Source organism: Hemicordylus capensis, chromosome 2 (assembly GCF_027244095.1).
Source record: "Hemicordylus capensis ecotype Gifberg chromosome 2, rHemCap1.1.pri, whole genome shotgun sequence".
In the NCBI taxonomy this organism is placed as follows: domain Eukaryota; kingdom Metazoa; phylum Chordata; class Lepidosauria; order Squamata; family Cordylidae; genus Hemicordylus; species Hemicordylus capensis.
The window spans coordinates 229,526,195-229,547,027 of NC_069658.1; the positions used below are offsets into that span (position 1 = coordinate 229,526,195).

General features: G+C 47.4%; 1 protein-coding gene across 1 annotated transcript in view; it reads right to left on the reverse strand.

Moving 5' to 3' along the window:
- The window catches only part of LOC128341618 (zinc finger protein 420-like), a 36,283-nt gene that overhangs the window by 13,944 nt on the left and 1,506 nt on the right, over nucleotides 1–20,833 (reverse strand). The window contains exons 2-6 of the mRNA XM_053287954.1: nucleotides 16,740–17,263; nucleotides 15,829–15,958; nucleotides 14,739–14,821; nucleotides 4,424–4,553; nucleotides 3,375–3,457 (exon numbers count right to left, since the gene is read on the reverse strand). Of these exons, the coding sequence (XP_053143929.1) occupies nucleotides 3,375–3,457; nucleotides 4,424–4,553; nucleotides 14,739–14,821; nucleotides 15,829–15,958; nucleotides 16,740–17,153 (840 nt within the window). The 5' untranslated portion in view covers nucleotides 17,154–17,263. The remainder of the gene's footprint in view (nucleotides 1–3,374; nucleotides 3,458–4,423; nucleotides 4,554–14,738; nucleotides 14,822–15,828; nucleotides 15,959–16,739; nucleotides 17,264–20,833) is intronic.

Genomic DNA, 20,833 nt, shown 5'->3' on the forward strand with positions numbered 1-20,833 from the left:
CTGCTGGAAGCCACAGGCAGGAGCAGAGGGCATGCCTTCTCTCCTGCCATAACTCCCCTCAACTGGTTCTCAGAGCCACCCTGCCTTTGAGACCGGAGGGGGCCCACAGCCCTCTGACTAGTAGCCATTGATGGACCTCTTCTCCATGAAGTTATCCAAACCCCTCATAAAGCCATCCAGGTTGTTGGCTGTCAGCACATCCTGTGGTAGAGAGTTCCACAAGTGGATCACGCATTGTGTGAAAAAGTACTTCAGTTTGTTGGTCCTAGACCTCCTGGCAATCAATTTCATGGAGTGACCCCTGGTTCTAGTGTTCTCTGAGAGGGAAAAGAATTTCTCTCTCTCCACTTTCTCCAAACCGTGCATGATTTTATAGACCTCTATCATGTCTCCCCGCAGTCGTCTTTTTTTATAAACTAAAAAGCCCGAGGTGTTGTAGCCTAGCCTCATAAGAAAGGTGTTCTACGCCACTGATCATCTTGGTTGCCCTCTTCTGCACCTTCTCCAGTTCAACAATGTCCTTTTTAAGATGTGGTGTCCAGAATTGTACGCAGTACTCCAAGTGTGGTCGCACCATAGTTTTGAATAAGGGCATTATAATATTAGCCGTTTTATTTTCAATCCCCTTCCTAATGATCCCTAGCATTGAATTTGCCTTTTTCACAGCTGCCGCACATTGAGTCGACACTTTCAACGAGCTGTCCACCATGACCCCAAGATCCCTCTCCTGGTCAGTCACCGACAGCTCAGATCCCATCAGCATATACTGAAGTTGGGGGTTTTCGTCCCACTTTACACTTGCTAACATGGAACTGCATTTGCCATTTTGTCGCCCACTCCCCCAGTTTGGAGAGATCCTTTTGGAGCTGCTCACAATCCGTTTTGGATTTCACTACCCGGAAGAGTTTGGTATCATCTGCAAATCCAGCCACCTCGATACTTACCCCTGCTTCTAGATCATTGATGAATTAATTAAAAAGCACTGGTCCCAGTACAGATCCCTGGGGGACCCCACTTCTTATTTCCCTCCATTGTGAAAACTCTCCATTTATACCTACCCTCTGTTTTCTGTCTTTCAACCAGTTAGCAATCCACACATGTACTTGTCCCCTTATCCCATGACTGCTAAGTTTCCTCAGGAGTCTTTGAGGAGGAACTTTGTCAAAAGCTTTTTGGAAGTCCAGGTATACTATGTCAACTGGATCACCTTGATCCACACACTCGTTGACACTCTCAAAGAAGGCCAAAAGGTTGGTGAGGCAAGATTTAACTTTGTAGAAGCCATGCTGGCTCACTCCCAGCAGGGCCTGTTCTTCTATGTGCTTTACAATTTTATCCTTGGGGATGCTTTCCATCAATTTGCCTGGAACTGACATTAGGCTAACTGGCCTGTAATTTCCCGGATTGCCCCTGGCCTCCTTTTTGAAAATCAGTGTTATATTTGCTACTTTCCAGTCCTCTGGTACAGAACCCGGTTTCAGGGATAAGTTGGAAATTTTAGCAACGAGGTCAGCAATTTGACATTTGAGTTCTTTGAGGACTCTTGGATGGATGCCATCCGGCCCTGGTGATTTGTTAGCTTTCAGTTTTTCCAGACAGTTTAGTACGTCATCTCTTGTCACTTTTATCTGACTCAGCTCTCTAGCCTCCATCCCTAAACAGCCTGGTTCAGGAACAGGTATATGCTCAGTATCCTCTGCTGTGAAGACAGACACAAAGAACTCATTTAGCTTCTCTGCAACCTCCATATGCTCCTTAATAATCCCTTTCATTCCCTCATTGTCTAATGGCCCAACCGCCTCCCTGGCAGGTTTCCTGTTTCATAACAAAGAAGTTTTTGTTATTTCCCTTGATACTTTTGGCTAAATGTTCCTCAAACTCTCTTTTTGCCTCCCTTATTGTCACTTTGCATTTCTTTTGCCATAGTTTGTGTTCCTTTCTATTCTCTTCATTTGGACAGGCCTTCCAATTTCGGAAGGAAGTCTTCTTCCCTTTTATAGCTTCTTTGACTTTACCCGTGAGCCATGCTGGCATCCTCCTGGACTTAGTGGCATCTTTCCTCCTTTTGGGTATACAATCTAACTGGGCTTCTAGTATTGTAGTTTTGAGTAAACTCTATGCACTCTGGAGCAAAGTGACTCTCCTGGTTTTCCCTTTCAGCTTTCTTTTCACCATACGCCTCATTTTGAGAAATTCCCCAGGTGTCATTTTAAAAGCTGCTTTGCAACCTTTTTGATTTTAAGCGTCAGCAGTCTGGTTCCATCTTGGTTCAAGTGCAGCCCGTCCCTTTTGTTCAGGCCTTGCTTGCCCCAAGATGTGTCCCAGTGCCTAACTAATCTAAACCCCTCCTCCCGGCACCAACGTCTCATCCACGCATTGAAACCCCTCCGCTCTGCCTGTCTCACTGTACCTGCGTGTGGAACAGGTAGCATTTCTGAGAATGCTACCTTGGAGGTCCTGGACTTCAAACACTACCTATCAGCCTAAATTTGGCTTCCAGGACCTCCCGACTACATTTCCCCACATCGTTGGTGCCAACGTGCAAAACGACAGCTGTCTCCTCCCCAGCACTGCCTAGGAGCCTGTCTAGATGCCGTGTGATGTCCGCAACATTTGCACCAGGCAGGCAAGTCACCGTGCGGTCAACACGCGGGTCACAAACACATCTCTCTATACCTCTAGTGATAGAATCATCCACTACAAAGAGGCCCCCACCCCCCAGAGGAGTATCCCCCGTGCGAGAGGATATGGGCTCATCATCCACACAAGGGATCCCTTCTAAAGGAGCATTTCCCTATTCCTCAGACCGATGTCCTCCTTGCCCAAGACCTTCATTCTTCCTGACAGCAGAGGAGCTACCAGCCCTGGAGTGGGATGCCTCTATCACATCCCTGAAGGTTCCTTCCTTGAAGCAGAATCCACAAGAGTCGTTCAGGAAAGGTGCTGTGAGAAGGGCAGGGAATGTTCCCTGCAGGGTCATCTATTATTTTTATAGACCCACTTTTTAACAAAAATAGCTATTGTTATTGTTTTAATAGAAAAATAAGGTGGGGGGGCAATGGTGGCCTGTCACAAAGGGGGTGCAACTAAAACCACACAGTGGAGATACCAGCAACCACCCCTGGAAAAGATGCTCTCATAAGATGGAAGAGGCACACTTCCCTGCCTGCTCCATACTCGGAAGGCAACGTTTCAAATGCGTCTCCCTGTCTGGTTAGCCACATTCCAACCTTCACAAGATTCAAGGCTTTCTAGTCAGCAGCTTGGACAGAAGCCAAAGGAAAGAGGGCCACTTGCAGCCCCAGAGGGGTGTCCAAGGAATAGGGCTTGTCTGTCTACCCCACATTCTCCATTCCCAACAAGCCCTCCCCTACCTTCTTAAGTGGGCTTGAAGCATCTTCCATCCCACCAGGCAGAAGTGAGGGCTGAGAATGCATTGGCAGCGTCATTCCAGCACCTGCCAAGGACACAAAAGTGACGGGAGGATGTATGAGAATAAAAGAGAGAGAGAGAATCAAGCCTAGAGTTAAAAAATTCTCATGTTGGCTTTATTCAAAATGCAGTTTGGGACACATCAGGTTGATGACTGTCATAACACAATATATTATCTGTTTCAACTGTGTCAGAGGCTGGAGAAAAGGGTCTGCATTCACACCCACCCTCCAAAGACTCTGGTGAACATAAAAGCAAGGCAAGGATTTCAGGTGCTCTCCTTCTGTCAAACCTATCAGACAGGAAAATGGGCAAGGTATTTTAAAAGGAATGGGGGAAGAGTTGGGAAAATGCCCTCTCGGGATGATTTTTCCAAGAAAAAATAAATTGGGATGGAGAATTAGTCTTGCAGTAGTAAGCATGAATTGTCTCCTTCGCTAAGCAGAGTTCATTTTTATTTCAATTTGGATGGGTGAACACATGGGAACCCTCTCTGCCATAAGAGATTCCCCTTAGGAGATGAGGTCATGGCTCAGTGGGGCACTGAGTGCTTTCATGGAAAAGGTCCCAGGTTCAATCCCAGGCAGAAGGTAGGGCTGGAAGAGACTCCTGCCTTTAAACTCTTCCTCGGGCTTTAACTAACTTTCTGCTGCGAGCAAGACTCCTTTTATTCTCTTTCCCCACTCCAACCTTGCTAAACAAACCAACCTAAATCAACTCAAGTTCCCTCCAGTTTTTAAATTATAGCCAAACCAATCAAACCCTCTCTTCCCTCCAAAATTTAAACATCCCTTTCAGACCAAACGGCAGAACAGGGACTGTGAAGTTTTGACCCCTGCACAGCTTCTTAATACAGAACACAGGGAGGAAGCAATCACATGTATAATACAAACACTAGAAAAGCACAAAGGGGAAGTAAAGGCCTCATTGCTTCAGGGGGGTATCTGAGAGAGGGTGGGAATAAGGGGGCACCCGCCCCATACCTCCTTACCCAGCAAGGTGACCCCACTGCTGCCCTCCTGCCTGGGGATCTCCTTGGACAGAGGCCTCGGCCTGGTGCTTGATGGAGCCTTCTCGGCCTCAGGGAAGTCAGGGGCCGCTTCCGACAACAGTCCTTGCACCTGAGACAGGCAGAAGGAGAGATTCCCAACAGGGAGCAGGAAAAAAGGCATCAGAAAGGGAACGGGGCAGGAAAGTCCCAGAGGAAACTGCCTCATACCGAGTCAGATCCTTGGTCCAGTACGTACGTATGTCCATTGATTCACTGCCTTTGTTAAATCTAGCTCAGTATTGGCTACACTGACTGGCAGCGACTTCTTTGACACTTTTTAGGAAAAAAGTAAATATGTGGCTCTTCACACAGGCCTCTGAATGAAAGTATTGCTTTTGCTGATGCTTTGTGTTTTATGGATTTTTTAAATTGGATTTTTAAATAGAGATTTTATTTTTATATTATCTGTACTTTTGTATTATATTTATTGTTTTAATTATATTGTAAACCACTTTGAGATTATTTTAATGAAAAGCAGTATATTAATCCAACCAATAAGCAATACATTTAAATACCATCTTTCCTAAATCTAGCTCAGTTTTGTCTACACTGACTGGCAGCGACTTCTTCTCCAAGGTGTCAGGCAGGAGCTTATCCCAGCCCTACATGGAGATGCCAGAGATTCAACCGGGGGCGTCGTGCATGCAATCAGATGCTCTGCCACGTGCCCAAGATAGAAGGCCCCTAACCCAAGAAGGAATTAAAGTGGATGGATCATCTCCATGAGTGATTAACTACTTGTTTTTTTGATGCCACATCTGGCTTCTTTGAGGATCTCCTGGCTCACATTCTGAGTCCTTTGCAGCTCCCAAGATAAACTGCTCTCTCACCTGCTGTTCTTCCTGCCTCTTGTCCTCTGCCTGGCTCAGGAGGAAACCTTCTGCCAGGGCCACTGCCTGGCAACTGGTCTCTGCACCACACTCTCTGATCCAGCTCTCCAGCTCTGGGGGCAGGATGCTCAAGAACTGCTCCAGGGTCACCAGGTCCACAATCTGAGCTTTAGTGAGTCTCCCTGGCTTCAGCCACTGATGGCAAAGGCTGTGGAGTTGGCTGCAAACCTCTCGCGGCCCCTCGGCCTGCTGGTAGCAGAACTGCCTGAAGCGCAGGTGCTGGGCCTCTGAGCTCCTGATGTCCTCAACCAGCATCTTCTGCTTGGCCCTTTCCCAGAATTCCCCAGTGCTCCTCACTTGTCTGGCCTCAAGGCCTTCTCCTGCTTCGCAGCTAGCTTGTTCTTCCTTCCCCATCTTTCATTCATGCTCCAAGGCATCCTCCAACAATATTAAAAATCAAAGGATTTCCTTGTTGAGGGATGAAAGTGTTTTGACTCCCAGATTCCATCTCATGGATCTTCTCCCTGTATGAGAAGGAGACAAATGCTGAGAGTCCAAGAGAGCCTTCAAAAGCAGAGTGGGGGAGGCAGGTGGTCTTCCCATCAGGGACACAGAACAAAGCCTTCAATGCAGGATCCTCCCCTTTGGTCTGTTCCTGATAACTCCCCACCCCACTTCCTCCTCCTCCTCCTCCTCCCAACACAGTGGAGCCTCCTGGGGAGCAGAGTGCAAACCTCAGCTCCTTAAAGCCACCCCCTCCTGTCCCATTTCCAGCCATCACATCCTCGAAGCTCTCCCCTTTCCAGGAGGGCACAAGGAGGGCGACTTGGATCACCCCTTGGGAATCCGCCTCCTCCAGTCTCCCCCCCCCTTGGCTGCCCAGAGAAGAACATGCAGATGGCAAGCCTGGGGGGAAGAAATCGCTCCTCAGAGCACTTAAGCACCCACATTTGGAATGACTTGATTGACAAATAGCCAGAACTGGGGTTTAAGTGTTGAGAGGGAAAGGACAGACAGGAAAAACCAAACAAAAATGTTACAGCTAACTCCTAGTTCTGTGAACTGAAAAAAATGAGAGAGAACACTGTTCCTGGCACCCACAGAGCCCTGTGCTTTCCTTTGGTAGTACACAGAGGGGCTTACCATTGCCTCCTCCCGCACAGTCTGAGATGATGCCTTTCAGCATCTTCCTATATCGCTTCTGCACGATATAGTACAGGTTGAGTATCCCTCATCTGGACATGCGAAATCCGTAATGCTCCAGAATCCGGACACCATGCCGTAACAAGAACAAAAAAACCCCAAAACGCCTCAGCTCACTTGCTCGCAGATTCCCAGTTTTGCTGCTTTTAAACATGCAGTCAAAACCTACTTATTTCAGAAGGCTGCCCACATCTCATCCCCCTCATTGCCCACACAGGAAATTTCTCCCCTGGTTCCATCCTCCCAAGCCCACTGCCTGCTTTCCTCCCTTCCATCGCCGCCCGCCGTGTCTCTGGGATCCCCACGCACCCCACCTGCATTGGCAACCACTGAGTTCTCTTCTTCAAGGGGGACTGAAGCTCCCGCAGGAAGGAAAAGACACAAAGGCTCCTTTCTCAGGGGAGGGGCCGGAAGGGAAAGCACAGAGAATGTTTCTTCCCAGTCGCCTCTCTAGGAACCTGGACTCCCTCAGGTTAACCCTTAAACTGGCCTTCTCCTTGCAGGGGGCAGCAAAGGGGGCTGCTCCATCCCCGCCTTGCAAGAGAGAGCAAAGAGTGCATGCTCAGTTTGGCAACTGCTCTGTTGGAGTCCGTTTTGGCGATCTGTTGGTGCCTGCACTGTTTTGTAAAGGTACAGTACAGGGTAATGTCAAAAATGTCCAAAAGGCTTGCTGATACTTCTATGGATAACAGTGATAATAAAAAGAGGAAGCGTTTATGTTTATCTAAATACTTTAAATGAAATCTTTTTTACACACACACACACACACACACACACACACACACACACACACAAAGTAGCCTTTTGTGTTTAGACTTGGATGCCATGCCCAAAATATCTCATTATGCAAATATTCCAAAATCTGAAAAAATCCGAAATACAGAACACTTCTGGTTCTGGTTCCAAGCAGTCTGTATAGGAATACTCAACCGTAGCAGCAGGGATTCAAACCGGCAACCTTCTGCATGTTAGTCAAGCATTTCCGCGCTGGCCTTCCCTACGTTCAAAATGGCTCTTTTCCCAATCTCAGCCCGGACACCCACCAAAAGGCGAGTGCTGGTCATAACAGTTCACCCCAATTATAGCAGAGCAAATGTGTGTGAGAAGAGCAAGCCCAGTAAAGAGCATCTTCAAAAGCAAGTCAGGTTTCTTGGGGAAATCACATACCTTGGTAGGAAAGCCGGTTTCCCTGAGCTTTCTGTCCTCATAGTGCAGAGGAGCGAGGGAGTGAGAGAAGCGACATGTCTCATGGAGAATGCAGCGGAGCAAGGAGCAGGAGGAAGCGAGAGACCCTCATCCCCAGCAATAAGATGTGGCCAGAGCAGAGGGAGAGGAAAGGAGAGGGGGGATAGAGAGGCCCTTCTTCACTCTTTCGGCTCCTAATACCCCTAGTGGTCTGTAGTAGGGTAGAAGATGCAGAGAGACAAGGCAACTGGAGCTGTTTCTCCAACCTTGATTAGAAGGGTCTCCTCCAAATTACTACACCCTCGCGGACACATCTTGTAAGAAAGTTTCTTAAAGAAACACCACCCCGCCAACACGAGAAGAAGCCTCCTCCCACTCAAAAGAGTCCGTCTTCCAACAATGCTCCACCCCTTCTGGAAACTGGGACCAGAACCAGTTACAAGTGTTTTAGTACTCCAGGGGTGGTCTTCACCAGACCATAAGCTGTTCTGACAGCGCTTTTTGGGCTACCTAAAGCAGTCATTGAAGGTAAGAAAAAGCTGTTCAAGGTTCTTGCTGCTCCCTTCAATATCCTTGTTGTTTCTTTGACCCAGGGGAATATGAGGCAGCTGGGCTGGTTGGTCCTGTCTGGGGGCACAAATGCTCCATGTGATTTCTGATAAGGGCTACACTTCTAGAGACGGAAGACAGTTGATGGGCATTGCAATACTCTCAGCTTTCAGGGGGTTGTTGTGCTTTTATATTCCTGACCATCAAGCCTGCTGCAGCCATATTTGCAATAGCATTTTAAGGCTTTAAAAAGTTTTTAAAACACAAACACGAGCATAAAATTTTACATACGTTGTCAGAGGAATGGAAATTAAAAATGAGCAAGAATGGCCTCCAAAGATCAATCAACTGAACCAGGACAGCATCTTATTGTTACCCTAACCTTTTGCTCTGTGCAAGGTAAAGGTAAAGTGTGCCGTCAAGTTGATTTCAACTCCTGTGGCGACCACAGAGCTATTTGGTTTTCTTTGGTAGAATGCAGGAGGGATTTACCACTGCCGCCGCCTCCTCCTGTGCAGTCTGAGATTATGCCTTTCAGATGGAAACAGGGGCGTAACGATGGGGGGGCAGGCAGGGCACGTGCCCTGGGCGCCACTTGGTAGGGGGCACCAAAACGTGCCCCCGCCGATCCCCTTCCTTTCCCAATTTTTTTTTTTTTTTGCAAAAAAAAATTTTTTTGTAAAAAAATTTGAGTCCGGGTCGGCGGCGGTGCCCCTCCCCTCCCCTCGGCGCAGGCGCAACTTGCCAGTCAAGAGATCTTTCCGGGCGGGGTGGGCGCTCTCCTACCATTTGTTCCAGGCAGCAGAGGAGCGGAACCATGTCTTAATCACTCCATGAGCAACAAGCGGAGGGCTGGGTGCAAGTGCCTCAGACCCCTTCCCTCGCTCCTTCTCGACTTCCTAGCAGTCCTCCTCTCCCCTTCCATTTTTGGCTGCGGGGCCCCCTCCCGTTTTGCTGGATGCTCTGCTGATGGGGCTCAGCCCCCTCTGAGTGGGGTCAATCGCCCCCACCCACCTTTGAAAAATCACCCTCCTGCTGCCGGGGAGTCTGTGCATCAGCATGCCTGGACGAGAAGAGGAGGCTTCTGTGCCGGGCTGGGCTGCTACTGGCAAACATCATCATCGCTGGACCGTTGAGGTCAGAAAATGTTTGGGCGGCTGCTTGAGTTGAGCTGGCTTGAAGTTCTTGGGGCTCTCAGGGAGGTGTCTCGGTCTTGGGGTGGCTGGCGGCAGACACGACCTCCCTCACCCGGAGTTGAGGCGGTGGCAGCGGCAGAGAGCTTGTCCTGCTTCTTGCCCCCTAGACTCAGCAGGTCTTGGTGTGTAGCATGTTGTAGTTCGTTTGTTGTTGATAGTTTTTTAAAAAAAAATATTTTAATTTACACGGGGGGAGGAGGGTGGTTGAGGAAAATGGTAGGGTGGGTGTCTCACTCTCGGCACCTCTGGCCGGGCTGCCCTCCTTGTGGGAGGTGTCCCTAGAAGCAAGCAAGCAAGCAGGAGTATGCCGGGTCTCCCTCAGAGACATGCATTAGCCGGGCTTCGGCTCTTCTCAAGCCCAAGGCAAGCCCTCCCCCCACCAGCCTTCGGCAGGCAGAGGAATCCCATCTCCTCACACACACACCAGCACCTTTGACTCCCCCTCCCTGCAGGAAAACCGCCACCTTTGCCACCAATGTGAGGATAAGTTTTCTGTTCAAAAGAGGCGGGGGCAGTACATTTTAAGAGAGCATTGTATTATATAGATTTAGTCTTGCTGGTTTTGGTCTGTAATAAATTACAATTACAATATGGATTCAGTATTGTAATGCAGAAAAATATTATTGTGCTGGAAGTGCACTGTATATGACTTGCGGGGGGTGGGGGGAGGAATCGTTCAAGAGCAACATAAATCGAATATCTCAAGGACTCCCATGCAACACATTGCGTTCCTTAATAGTTACTCCTGGCTTGCATTGCATGAGTTTCCTTTTGCAATCCCACCTCGGAGCCACTCGAGGTGGGATTGCAAAAGGAAACTAGTAGTACTAGTACGCAAGATCTTTGCAGCTCTGCTAATAATTACAACTTCTGGCTCATCATCCGTTAGCATCTGGGGGAGGTGGGGGGGTGGGGGGGATTTTAATCTTTGTCAGGGAAGATAACATGCCTTTTTCTCTCCTTGTTTAAATAATTAAAGTTTCAGTAGGTATTATTTCTGGCTTTAAAGAAATTGGTATCTTAATGTAATGGAATCCTTCTAATTACATGCTTAATAGTTTTTAAAAAGTTAATCACAGTTTTTCATTCAATGTGTATTTTGTTTTACATATTAAACTTATATTTTCCTTTGAGAGAGTTTTAAAAATAAGAGGAAATTGGGAAGGCTTTTTTAAAACAAAGAAAGATCTCACCCCTACTTATTCATGATCTTTTTGATTTGCCTGTGTTTTTATTTCAAGCAAGATTCTTGGATTTAATCTAAGGGTTTTTAAAAAAAAACTTAATGGAGAAAATTTCATTAAAAGTACATCACAGCATTTTCTGCTATTATACTGCAAACATTTACAGTAAAGGCAAATGTCCATAAAATGACATCTCAAAGGAATAAGCTTCTCCTGTCTCAGCTAAGATTCCAGGATCTGCATACATTCTTAATAATTTGTAACATGCACAACATTTTTGGTTATTTATTGCATTTTTGAAATTTTTGGTAATTTTTGTAATTTTGTAATTTTTAAAATAAAAGTTTTCTGAAACATGTGTGTCAGTCAGATGTATGTTGTGGGGGGCGGCGCAGTTTCAGTGCTTGCCCTAGGTGCCGTTTTCCCTAGTTACGCCTCTGGATGGAAATCATCCCCGTTGCAGGCTTGGGAGTGTCCACTGGGCTAGGCAACACTAGCCCCCCCGCTGCCTCCCCGCCTGCCCCACTCCCACCCACCCTCAAGCACGCTGGGGACCCCCCAGAGACCCACCTCTCTCTATGCTCAGCGTCTTCCAGCGTCTCCCCCCGCCCCCGGACCAAGCAAGCTCCCTCCCGCCTCCTGGCCCAACGTTCTCCTCTCCCAAGCAGCCTCCGGGGTCTCTGCCCCGAGTCCTCTGCAAAGCACCGCCTTGCTGCCTCTTCCCCCTGCTGGCCCGCCCGCTTTCCCCTGAGCTGGGGGTGGGGGGCACTCGTTCTCCTTTCCCGCCTCCTTCATCCCCGTCGTGGCCTCTCACCTTGGAGACGTCCAGTACGTATGCATGTCCATTGATACACTGCCTTTGTTAAATCTAGCTCAGTATTGGCTACACTGTAAGTAAGTAAAACTTTATTTCGGTCGTAGACCAGCAATACAACAATATTAAAATAATAATGATAATAATAATAATAAGATGATAATATAAAATCATACTACATTTATATGCATTTGGCATATTATATAACAATATTTGGCCGCGATATGAATAACATCCAGATTAGGATTAGTAAGCAAATAGTTTAAATAAAAATCCTCTCCACGACCCGGAAAATTAATCAAAAGTGGGGCAATTAGTTGGCATCTTATGTCTCTGTAATATTCACAATGCAGTAAAACATGAGCAGTTGTTTCAACGTTACCAGATCCACAAGGGCATAATCTTGATGCGTATGGTATACCCTGGAATCTCCCATGGAGCACAGCTGTTGGGAGAGCATTTACACGGGCAAGTGTTAGAGCTCGTCTAAATTTTGGAATTAAGATGCTACTTAAATATGTAGCAGACTTGAGCTCGGTACACTCACTACCTATGTAAATGCTACTCGGTAACTTTGCATGTTCCATCTGCAACTCCACGTCATGGATACGTTGCACAATTTCTCTTCTGGCCTGATCGAAACCTAATCTGATAAAATCATCATGAGAGAATCCGTATAATAGTAGTTTTTCTGTAATTGCCAATTTCCATTTGGATTTAAAGGAGTCTTCCAAAATTAAATGTACTACACTGGCTACACTACTTTGGCTACACTGACTGGCAGCGACTTCTTTTCCTGGCCAACATCTGCTCCTGTCTCTTTGACAGTTTTAAGGAAAAAAGTAAATATGTAGCTCTTCACCCAGGCTTCTGAATGTATTGCTTTTGCTGCTGCTGCTTTGTGTTTCATTTATTTTTTAAATTGGATTTTTAAATTTATTATTTATTTATTTATGTATTAGATTTCTATTTGGAGGTCCTTCCAAAATGGCTCAGGGCGGTTTACAGCACAATAAAAACAATTAAAACAAGTTAACAATAAAAATCAAACTATTAAAACACAATAAAACCAACTAAACAGTAAAAAAACCCTGGAAATTGGGCAACAATTTAAAAAAATTAAAACAGTCAATCAAGGCTAGGCCAAACACAGGTTTTAAGGGCTCTCCTGAAGAACAGTAATGATCTCAAATTACCAATTTCTGTAGGGTGTACATTCCACAGCCCAGGAGCAGCTACAGAGAAGGCCTGCCTCTGAGTTGCCACCAGACGAACCGGTGGCAACTGGAGATGGACCTCCTCAGATGACCTTACCATGTAGTGGGGATCATGTAGAAGAAGGCGCTCTCTTAGATAACTCGGACCTAAGCCATTCAGGGCATTAAAGGTAATAACCAGCACTTTGTATTTTGCCTGGAAACATATCGGTAGCCAGTGTAACTGTTTCAAAACAGGCATCATATGGTCTCTCCAAGTTGCCCCAAAGACCAATCTAGCTGCCGCATTCTGAACTAACTGAAATTTCCGGACAACATACAAAGGCAGCCCCACGTAGCACACATTGCAGTAGTTGAGCTGGGAGGTTACCAGCTGCTGCACCACTGTTTTGAGGTCATCCTCTTCAAGGAATGGGTTCAGCTGTCAAATCAGCTGTGTTCTCCCTCATCCAGCCCATTACTGCCTGTAGGCAGGCATTTAGAGAATGAGTGCCATTTCCTGAGGAAGAAAAGGAGAAGTAGATTTGGGTGTCATCAGCATACTGACAACACTCAGCACCAAATCTCCTGATGACCTCACGCAGCGGTTTCCTGAAGATATTAAAAAGCATTGGTGACAGATGGAGCCCTGGGGGAACTCCATATAACAGCTCCCGTTTTGAGGAGCAACTGTCACCAAGCTCCACCATCTGGAATCTACCTGAGAGATAGGAGCAGAACCACTGCAAAGCAGTGCCTCCTATGCCAACTCGCCCAGGTGACCCAGAAGGATACCATGGTCGATGGTATTGAACGCCGCCGAGAGATCCAGAAGAACCAACAGAGTCACACGCCCTCTGTTGATTCCCTGGTAAAGGTCATTCATCAGGCCGACCAAGGCTGTCTCAACCCCATAGCCAGCTCTAAAGCCAGTTTGAAATGGTTCTAGATCTAGATAATCAGTTTCCTCCAAGACTGCCTGGAGCTGGTCGTCGGCCACCACCCTCTCAATCACCTTGCCCAACCAAGGGAGATTGGAGATGGGCCTGTAACTGTCCATCACTAAGGGTTCCAGGGAAGGCTTCTTTAGAAGTGGTCTAACCAATGCCTCCTTCAAACAAGGGGGCACCCTACCCTCCCTCAGAGATGCATTTATGATATTAACTAGGCCATCTCCAACAATCTCCCTGCTATACAGAAGCAGCTAAGTCGGGCAAGGATCCAGAGAACAGGTGGTAGGCCGCACCGCCCCAAGTAGCTTGTCCACATTCTCAGGAGTTATAGATTGAAACTGATCCAATTTAATACTGCAAGAGGGATTGCTGGACACCTCCTCCATAGAACCTGCTAAAGTCACCGTGCGGTCAAAACGCGGGTCACTAACCCATCTCTCTATACCTCTAATGATCGAATCACCCACTACAGAGAGGCCCCCACCCCCCAGAGGAGTATCCCCCGTGCGAGAGGATATGGACTCATCATCCACGGAAGGGGTCCCTTCTAAAGGAGCATTTCCCTCTTCCTCAGACCGATGTCCTCCTTGCCCAAGACCTTCATTCTCCCTGACAGCAGAGGAGCTTCCAGCCCTGGAGTGGGATGCCTCTATCACATCCCTGAAGGTTCCTTCCTTGAAGCAGAATCAACAAGAGTCGTTCAGGAAAGGTGATGTGAGAAGGGCAGGGAATGTTCCCTGCAGGGTCATCTATTATACTTATAGACCCGCTTTTTAATAAAAATAGCTATTGCTCTTGTTTAAATAAAAAAAATAAGGGGAGGAATGGTGTCCTGTCACAAAGGGGATGCAACTAAAAACACACAGTGGAGATACCAGCAACCATCCCCGGAAAAGACGCTCTCATGAGATGGAAGAGGCACACTTACTTCCCTGCCTGCTCCATACTTGAAAGGCAACCCTTTCAAAGGCGCCTCCCTGTCTGGTTAGCCAGATTCCAACCTTCACAAGATTCAAGGCTTTCTAGTCAGCAGCTTGGACAGAAGCCAAAGGAAAGAGGGCCACTTGCAGCCCCAGAGGGGTGTTCAAGGAATAGGGCTTGTCTGTCTGCCCCACATTCTCCATTCCCAACAATCACTCCCCTACCTTCTTCGGTGGGCTTGAAGCATCTTCCATCCCAGCAGGCAGAAGGGAGGGCTGAGAATGCATTGGCAGCGTCATTCCAGCACCTGCCAAGGACACAAAAGTGACAGGAGGATATAGGAGAATAAAAGAGAAGAGAGAGAGAGAGAGAGAGAGAGAGAGAGAGAGAGAGAGAGAGAGAGAGAGAGAATCAAGTCTAGAGTTTAAACATTCTCGTGTTGGCTTTGTGCAGAATTCAAAATGCAATTTTGGACACATCAGTTTGATGACAGTCATAACACAATATATTGTCTATTGTGGGAGAGGCTGGAGAAAAGGGTCTGCCACCACTTCCACCCCCCAAAAGACTCAGGTGAACATAAAGGCAAGGCAAGGATTTCAGGTGCTCTCCTTCTGTCAAATCTATCAGACAGGGAAATGGGCAAGATATTTAAAAAGGAATGGGGGAAGTGTTGGGGAAATGCCCACTTGGGATGATTTTTCCAAAGTAAAGATGGATTGGAGAGCCAGTCTTGCAGTCGTAATCATGAATTGGCTTGAACAGAGTTCATATTTCTTTGCATTTGTATGGGTGAATACATGGGAGCCCTCTCTGCCGTAAGAGATTCCCCTTAGGAGATATGGTCATGGCTCGAGGGGGAGGGACTGGGTGCTTTCATGCAAAAGGTCCCAGGTTCAATCCCGGGCAGAAGGTAGGGCTGGGAGAAACTCCTGCCTTTAAACTCTTCCTCGGGCTTTAACTAAATTTCTGCTGCAGGCAAGCCTCCTTTAATTCTCTTCTGCCCCCTCCAACCTTGCTAAACAAAACCAATCAAACTAAACTCAAGTTCCCTCCAGTTTTTAAATTACAGCCAGTCAAATCAAACCCTCTCTTCCCTCCAAAATTTAAACATCCCTTTCAGACCAAAAAGTAGAACAGCGACTGTGAACTTTTGACCCCTGCACAGCTGCTTAATACAGAACACAGGGAGGAAGCAATCACATGTATAATACAAACATTAGAAAAGCACAAAGGGGAGGGTAAAGGCCTCATTCCTTCAGGGGGGTATCTGAGGGGGGGGGATAAGGGGGCACCCACCCCATACCTCCTTACCCAGCAAGGTGGCCCCACTGCTGCCCTCCTGCCTAGGGATCTCCTTGGACAGAGGCCTCGGCCTGGTGCCTGATGGAGCCTTCTCGGCCTCAGGGAAGTCAGGGGCCGCTTCCGACAACAGTCCTTGCACCTGAGACAGACAGAAGGAGAGATTCCCAACAGGGAGCAGGAAAAAAGGCATCAGAAAGGGAACGGGGCAGGAAGGTCCCAGAGGAAACTGCCTCATACCTTGGTCCAGTACATATGTCTGTCAATTTATAAACGGCATTTGTTAAATCTAGCTCAGTAGTGGCTACACTGACTTTGCAGTGACTTCTTCTCCAGGCCCACACCCCCTCCTATCTCTTTGATAGTTTTTAGAAAAAAAGTAAATATGTGGCTCTGAATCCATGCTTCTGAATAAAAGTATTGCTTTTGCTGCAGCTGGTTCTTTGTGTTTTATGTATTTTTAAATTGGATGTTTAAATAGAGATTTTATTTTTATTTTATCTGTACTTTAATATTTTATGTATTGTTTTTATTATATTGTAAACCACTTTGAGATTATTTTAATGAAAAGCGGTATATAAATCCAACCAATAAGCAATACATTTAAATACCATCTTTCCTAAATCTAGCTCAGTTTTATCTACACTGACTGGCAGCGACTTCTTCTCCATGGTGTCAGGCAGGAGGTTATCCCAGTCCTACATGGAGATGCCAGGGATTGAACCGGGGGCGTCCTGCATGCAACCAGATGCTCTGCCACATGCTCAAGATAGAAGGCCCCTAACCCAAGAAGGAATTAAAGTGGGTGGATCATCTCCATAAGTGATTCCCAAGTTGCTTTTTGATGCCACATCTGGCTTCTTTGAGTCTCCTGGCTCACATTCTGAGTCCTTTGCAGCTCCCAAGATAAACTGCTCTCTCACCTGCTGTTCTTCCTGCCTCTTGTCCTCTGCCTGGCTCAGGAGGAAACCTTCTGCCAGGGCCACTGCCTGGGAACTGGTCTCTGCTCCACACTCTCTGATCCAGCTCTCCAGCTCTGGGGGCAGGATGCTCAAGAACTGCTCCAGGGTCACCAGGTCCCCAATCTGAGCTTTTGTGAGTCTCCCTGGCTTCAGCCACTGATGGCAAAGGCTGTGGAGTCGGCTGCAAACCTCTCGGGGCCCCTCGGCCTGCTGGTAGCAGATCTGCCTGAAACGCAAGTGCTGGGCCTCTGAGTTCCTGATGTCCTCAACCAGCCTCTTCTGCTTGGCCCTTTCCCAGAATTCCCCAGTGCTCCTCACTTGTCTGGCCTCAAGGCCTTCTTCTGCTCTGCAGCTAGCTGGGTCTTCCTTCCCCATCTTTCATTCGTGCTCCAAGGCAGCCTCCAACAATATTAAAAAATCAAAGGATTTCCTTGTTGAGGGGTGAAAGTGTTTGACTCCCAGATCCCACCTCATGAATCTTCTCCCTGTATGAGAAGGAGACAAATGCTAAGAGTCAAAGATAACCTTGTGTGAGGGCTGGAAAAAATGCTATATTTTATTCTTAGCATAACTGCTGCCATTTTTGCTTCTGTAAGACATTGCTAAAAGCTATTAGGGAATAAATGATGAAAAATAAAGTGCAAGCAGGGGAACTTTTGGGTGGTGCAAGCATTTCTGAGTTAAAGCCACAAACAATTGACTAGACGGGACAGGATGCTAGCACTTGAGAAACACTTGAGTTTTGAAAACCACAAGCGGGGAAACGGGAAGCCACCTCTTGAAAGTGAGTGACAACATGTCTGGAAAACAACTTGTTTGAATATGGCCAATGGCATTGTTTTATAGAAGGGAACTGGGTGGGCTAATGCTTGCTTATCTGAAAAGCTATAAAAATGATTGTACCTGTTTGCAATGTGTGCCATTTCTCTCTTAGCATTGAAGTGGTCACCCTTTACTCAGCTGAATAAAGATACTTTAATTCTCCTTTCTGGCCTCTTTTATTAATTGGCTGATTGACAATAGGAGACCAGAGCCAGACCCTACCAGGCTAGCTGGAGGGCTTTTAGCCTTCCCGGGGAAAGTGACCTCAACACTTGAAAGGCACAGTGGGGGAGGCAGGTGGTCTTCCCATCAGGGCCACAGAACAAAGCTTTCAATGCAGGATCCTTCCCTTTGGTCTGTTCCTGTTAACTCCCCACCCCACTTCCTCCTTCTCCTCCTCTGGGCTTCCCCACACAGTGGAGCCTCCTGGGGAGCAGAGTGCAAACCTCAGCTCCTTAAAGCCACACCCTCCTTTCCCTACAGCCACCAGATCCTTGAAGCTCTCCCCTTTCCAGGAGGGCACAAGGAGGGCGACCTGGATCCCCCCTTGGGAATCCGCCTCCTCCAGTCTCCCCCCCCCCTGGCTGCCCAGAGAAGAACATGCAGGTGGCAGGCCTGGGGGGAAGAAATCGTTCCTCAGAGCACTTAAGCACCAATATTTGGAATGACTTGATTGACAAATAGCCAGAACAGGGTTGAGAGGGAAAGGACAGACAGGAAAATCCAAACAAAACGGTTAGAGCTAACTCCTACCGGTAGTTCTGTACCTTTATACCAAAGGCTTTACTCACACAGCTTCTCTTCACAGCTCCAGGCTTTGAAACAGACACACAGGAGATTGTGTTCACTCCCTCCAAGGCAGGGGCGTAACTATAATAGGGCAAGGGGAGACAGTTGTCTGGGGGCCCACTGCCTTGGGGGGGGGCCCAGAGGCAAGTCACATGACTGACTCCCCCAGCCGTGCGGCTTCCTTCAGTTGTATTAATCCTCTGAAACTGATGTGAGTGTTAAGACCTGGAGCTACCACAACAGCATGTTTTTCTCTAGAACCATTAAATGACTTGCATCATCCACAATTTACAAAACCTTTTAAAAAATAATTTAGGATGATGTTCTGTTGTGGCACATATGTTGTGTGTGTGTGTGTGTGTGTGTGTGTGTGTGTGTGTATTTACTATGCTTTTTGTTACCACTATTCAGCCTCCTTTAAGATATCTTTACTTCCTGAGCTGAGCTTCTGTGAGGGGATACCCATTTTAAATCTTGTCTCTGGGCCCACTCCAACCTTGCTACGCCCCTGCTCCAAGGTCAAGACTCTCAACCTAACCAACAAAGCTTTCGTTCTGTTGTGCGTATGACACCTCTGAGCAGGAGAGGAGTGTGCCAGCTGGGAAGGTATGCCTTATCTAAGGGGACCTCTCTTACCCAACATAGTGAACGCCTCTGGTTCTGAGCTATGCCATGCCAAGTATTGTCCAAACAAGGAAATAAAGAAGAAGATTCTTTTAGTTGTTCTAGTAGGAAGTAATCTGCCTATTTTTCTTTCACCATCCCTACAACTGTACCAAACTTGGTCAAAATCGCTTCCCACTTGAACCTCAAACGTTCACGTGTCCGCCATCTTGAATCAGGGTGGATGACACCATGACAAACCACCAGCAATCAGAGGTGGCCAAAGCAGAGGGAGAGGCAAGGAGAAGGGGAATAGAGAGGAAGACCCTTCCTCACTCTCTCGACTCCTCATACCCCTCGTGGTCCGTAGGGCAGAAGGTGCAGAGAGACAAGGCAACTGGAGCTGTGTCTCCCACAGTGCTCTGCTGCCAGGGCTGCCTTTCAAGTGGTGCAGCAGCCCCAGGCCAGCAGGGTCCCTAATGGCCACGGGGCTGCCTATCATGCCAGCCAACAATGCCAAACGTAACCAAACAGGCAACAGCATTCTGCTGTGCACTCCCAAGGAGGGGTGTGCAACCACGGCTGGCAGATGGGCTTGGCAGGTTGAGGGAGGACGCTCAGGCACGGTCCTGTTAATCCCCCAACCCACCTCCTCATACCAGAAAGACCAGCGTGTTATTAGGATAATCCACTCTCAGCAGGAAAAGCCTCCAGAAGAATCCATTATTTATTATTTATTTGTTTATTTATTAGATTTATATACCGCCCTTCCAAAATGGCTCAGGGTGGTTCAGAACATGATAAAAACAATTAAAACAAATTAACAAATAAAATCAAACTATTAAAATACAATAAAACCAATAAAACAGCTAAATGCCCTGAAGATCAGGGCAACAGTTTAAAACAGTTAATCATTTAAAACCCTGGAAGGCCAGGCCAAATAGGTAGGTTTTAAGGGCTCTCTTGAAGGACAGCAATGATCTCAAATTACGAATTTCTGCCGGGAGTGCATTCCACAGCCCAGGAGCAGCTACAGAGAAGGCCCACCTCTGCGTCGCCACCAGACGAACCGGTGGCAACTGGAGACGGACCTCCTCAGATGACCTTAACGTGCAGTGGGGATCATGTAAAAGAAGGCGCTCTCTTAGATAACTCAGACCCAAGCCGTTCAGGGTTTTAAAGGTAATAACCAGCACTTTGTATTTTGCCCGGAAACATATCGGCAGCCAGTGTAACTGTTTCAAAACAGGCATCATATGGTCTCTCCAAGTTGCCCCAGAGACCAATCTGGCTGCTGCATTCTGAACTAACTGAAGTTTCCGGACTACATACAAAGGCAGCCCCACATAGATCCAGTGTGTGTGTGTGTGTGTGTTGACTCTCCTAACTGGTCCCCCTCCTTTGCAGAGGAGTGTTGCATCCACCAGATAGAGACTCCTCCATGGAAACATTAATCAAGCCTGCTGGACACTCCATGGAGCACCATGCCCTGCAGATGACTCAAAGACCAAATGGAGTGTGAGACTTGGCATCACTGGTCTTGTGGTAGCAAGCAGGACTTGTCCCCTTAGCTAAGCAGGGTCTGCCCTGGTTGCATATGAAAGGGAGACTAGAAGTGTCAGCACTGGAAGGTATTCCCCTCAGGGGATGGAGCCGCTTTGGGAGGAGCAGAAGGTTCCAAGTTCCCTCCTTGGCACCTTCAAGATAGGGCTGAGAGAGATTCCTGCCTGCAACCTTGGAGAAGCCGCTGCCTGTCTGTGAAGATAATACTGAGCTAGATAGACCCATGGTCTGACTCAGTGTGTGGCAGCTTCCTATGATCCTAACTGATACAAGCCGAT